Source organism: Protobothrops mucrosquamatus, unplaced genomic scaffold, assembly GCF_001527695.2.
Source record: "Protobothrops mucrosquamatus isolate PMUCROS unplaced genomic scaffold, P.Mucros_1.0 scaffold14, whole genome shotgun sequence".
NCBI classification, from domain to species: domain Eukaryota; kingdom Metazoa; phylum Chordata; class Lepidosauria; order Squamata; family Viperidae; genus Protobothrops; species Protobothrops mucrosquamatus.
Window position 1 is genome coordinate 1,237,344 of NW_015386401.1, and position 2,823 is coordinate 1,240,166.

A 2,823-nucleotide genomic window follows, 5' to 3' on the forward strand; every position below is an offset into this window, starting at 1 on the left:
ATTGGCCTTTTCAAATATTTTCTTTTAATTTGGTTTTAATATAGATATGTATTGTATTGTGGTTTTATAAGGCTGTTAGCCGCCCTGAGTCCGGTGAGGAGAAGGGCGGGGTATAAATTAAATTATTATTATTATTATTATTATTATTATTATTATTATTATTATTATTATTATTATTATTATTATTATTATTATTATTTAAGATAGCTTTAAGTCTTCTCCCACTTTCAGACTTTCAACTCACCAAATTCCTCAGCCCTAATGGCTGTTAAGTGCAAGGACTGGTTTTAAGTCACTGTTTGAGCACCGTCGTAACTTTGATCGGTTGCTAAACGAACAGTCGTAAGTTAAGGACTATCTGTGTTCTCAAATCGGCTCTCTTTTTCCCCTCTCTCATTTTTTTTTCTAGAGAGTGTTATCAGAGAAGGAGGATCATCCAAAGTGATCAAACTGGACACCGTGTGGCAAGTTGCAAAGCAGGTGAGACAAGGAAGTGGTGTACAGACATTCTAACAGAATATCAGAATAACAGAGTTGGAAGGGACCTTGGAGGCGTTCAACCCCCTGCTCAAGCAGGAAACTTTATACCAGTGATGGCGAACCTTTTAGAGACTGAGTGCCCTAACTGCAACCCAAAACCCACTTATTTATCACCGGGTGCCAGGTGGGTGTGGCCCACTGGGTGGGCGTGGCTGTGGTGGTCATGGCAGATTGGGTGGGCGTGGCCAGCTCGATTTTGCTCGTGGGGAGGGACGCCTGTGCGGGCCGGGCAGGGTTGGGGGAGATCCAGGGGTCTCTGGCAGGTGGGGCGGTGGACAGGAGGCTCGCGAGGCAAGGGGAGGTAGGGCGGGGGTGTCATTATCACAGATCAAGGTGAGTCAGGGCCGGGGCAGCTGCTGCCTGACACCATAGGCCCCTGCATACAGAGGCCAGCGAGCGCATGGGTGCTGGGATGCATCCGGCCATGTGGGACCTCGGCGAGTTAGCAGGCAGCTGGTTGAAGAGGGACAGTTGCCATCTCCGGGGCATGGCGCGTGTGCCCACAGAGAGGGCTCTGAGTGCCGCCTCTGGCACGCATGCCATAGGTTCGCCACCACTGCTTTATGCCATTTCAGATAAATGGCTGTCCAATCTCTTCTTAAAAGCCTCCAGTGTTGGAGCACCTAGAACTTCTAGAGGCAAGTTGTTCCCCTGGTTAATTGTTTTCACTGTCAGGAAATTTCTTCTTAGTTCTAGGTTGGTTCTGTCCTTGATTAGTTTCTATCCGTTGCTTCTTGTTCTGCCTTCAGGCGCTTTGGAGAATAGCTTGACTCCCTCTTCTTTGTGGCAACCCCTGAGATATTGGAAGACTGCTATCATGTCCCCCCTCGTCCTTCTCTTCATTAAACTAGACATACCCAATTCCAGCAGCCGTTCCTTATATGCTTTAGCCTCCAGTCCCCTGATCATCTTTGTTGCTCTTCTCTGCACTCTTTCTAGAGTCTCAACATCTTTTTTACATCGTGGTGATCAAAACCGGATACAGAATTCCAAGTGTGGCCTTACCAAGGCGTTATGAAGTGGTACTGACACTTCACTTCTCCTTTTAACAGGATAAGCATGCGTTGCTGGATATTACACCGGCCGCTGTGGAACGTCTCAATTATGTGCAGTATTTCCCCATTGTGGTCTTTTGTGAGCCGGACAGCCGGCAAGGAATCAAGGCCATGCGGCAGTGGCTGGCGCCAGATTCCAAGAAGAGTTCGCGCCGCCTCTTCGCGCAGGCCGCCAAGATGCAGAAGTATTGCAGCCACCTCTTTACAGACACCATCAGTCTGGCCGGGGGGTCCAACAACTGGTACCAGACCCTGAAGGAGATTATCCAAATTCAGCAGGCCCGTTCTGTCTGGATGACTGAAGAACAGGTGGGTGAGCACAATCCCAGTGGGAGTGAGATTTTAAGCTAGCTTGTAGGCAGCCAGGCAACGTTCCCCAGCAATTTTTCCCCATCCTGATGCTCTCTGGAATCATAAGAACCTTAACGAGGTTTCAGAAGGTGGAACGCTGCAGTAATATAACTTTAAAATCCGGATTGCAGTCCAGATCTGTTGGCTCTGCAATAGGTTAGCTTTTTAGCCCAAAGGTAGTTGGTTGTTTTTTTTTACAAAACGAAATCCAGGTTATTTATTATCTTCTATTTAGACTTTGCTTTTCATTTTTGTTTTTTTTTTGTTTTTTTATATGAGACATGAATCGTTTGATTTTATTGGACTTCTCTGATTAGCCTGTCTGAAACTTCCTAAGCTGCTCAGAAAAATATTTTAGCTAAGAGTCATTTTCCAAACAAAGTCTATTCCAATCAGTCTTCTACAACAGCAATTCCCAACTTTTGGGCGCCAGGGACCGGTACCGTGGAGGGCAGTTTTTTTCTACAGACCGGGGCGTGGTGGTTTCACACATTGCCTGGATCCCGTGCGTGTGCAGATGGGGCTTTGATCGCTTCCGCAGCCTGGTTCCTAGTGGGCCTTGAACCGGTGCCAGTCCAAGGCCTGGGGCAGGGGTAGGCAACCTTGGCTCTTTTATGACTCGTGGACTTCAACTCCCAGAATTCCTGAGCCAGCCATGTGTTCTATCCCAGCCTATTTCCATCCTTGTTAGAGGCACAAGGACCAAACCCCTGCTGATACAATAGGCTGGAGACTTTAAAACAAAACAAAATCCCTTTTATTTGGGTGACAAACCTGTCAATAAGTCCAAAACACAAACAGCAAAACTCAAGTCCAAAGGAAGGAAATAGTCCACAGGAACACGTTGCAAACAAGACGAACAGACCAGGATTCCAAG

At 47.1% G+C, this 2,823-nt stretch overlaps 1 protein-coding gene across 1 annotated transcript in view; it reads left to right on the plus strand.

Moving 5' to 3' along the window:
- Nucleotides 1-2,823, plus strand: part of TJP3 (tight junction protein 3) — a 28,348-nt gene that overhangs the window by 22,592 nt on the left and 2,933 nt on the right. Inside the window, exons 13-14 of the mRNA XM_029283088.1 lie at nt 410-480; nt 1,593-1,904. Of these exons, the coding sequence (XP_029138921.1) occupies nt 410-480; nt 1,593-1,904 (383 nt within the window). The remainder of the gene's footprint in view (nt 1-409; nt 481-1,592; nt 1,905-2,823) is intronic.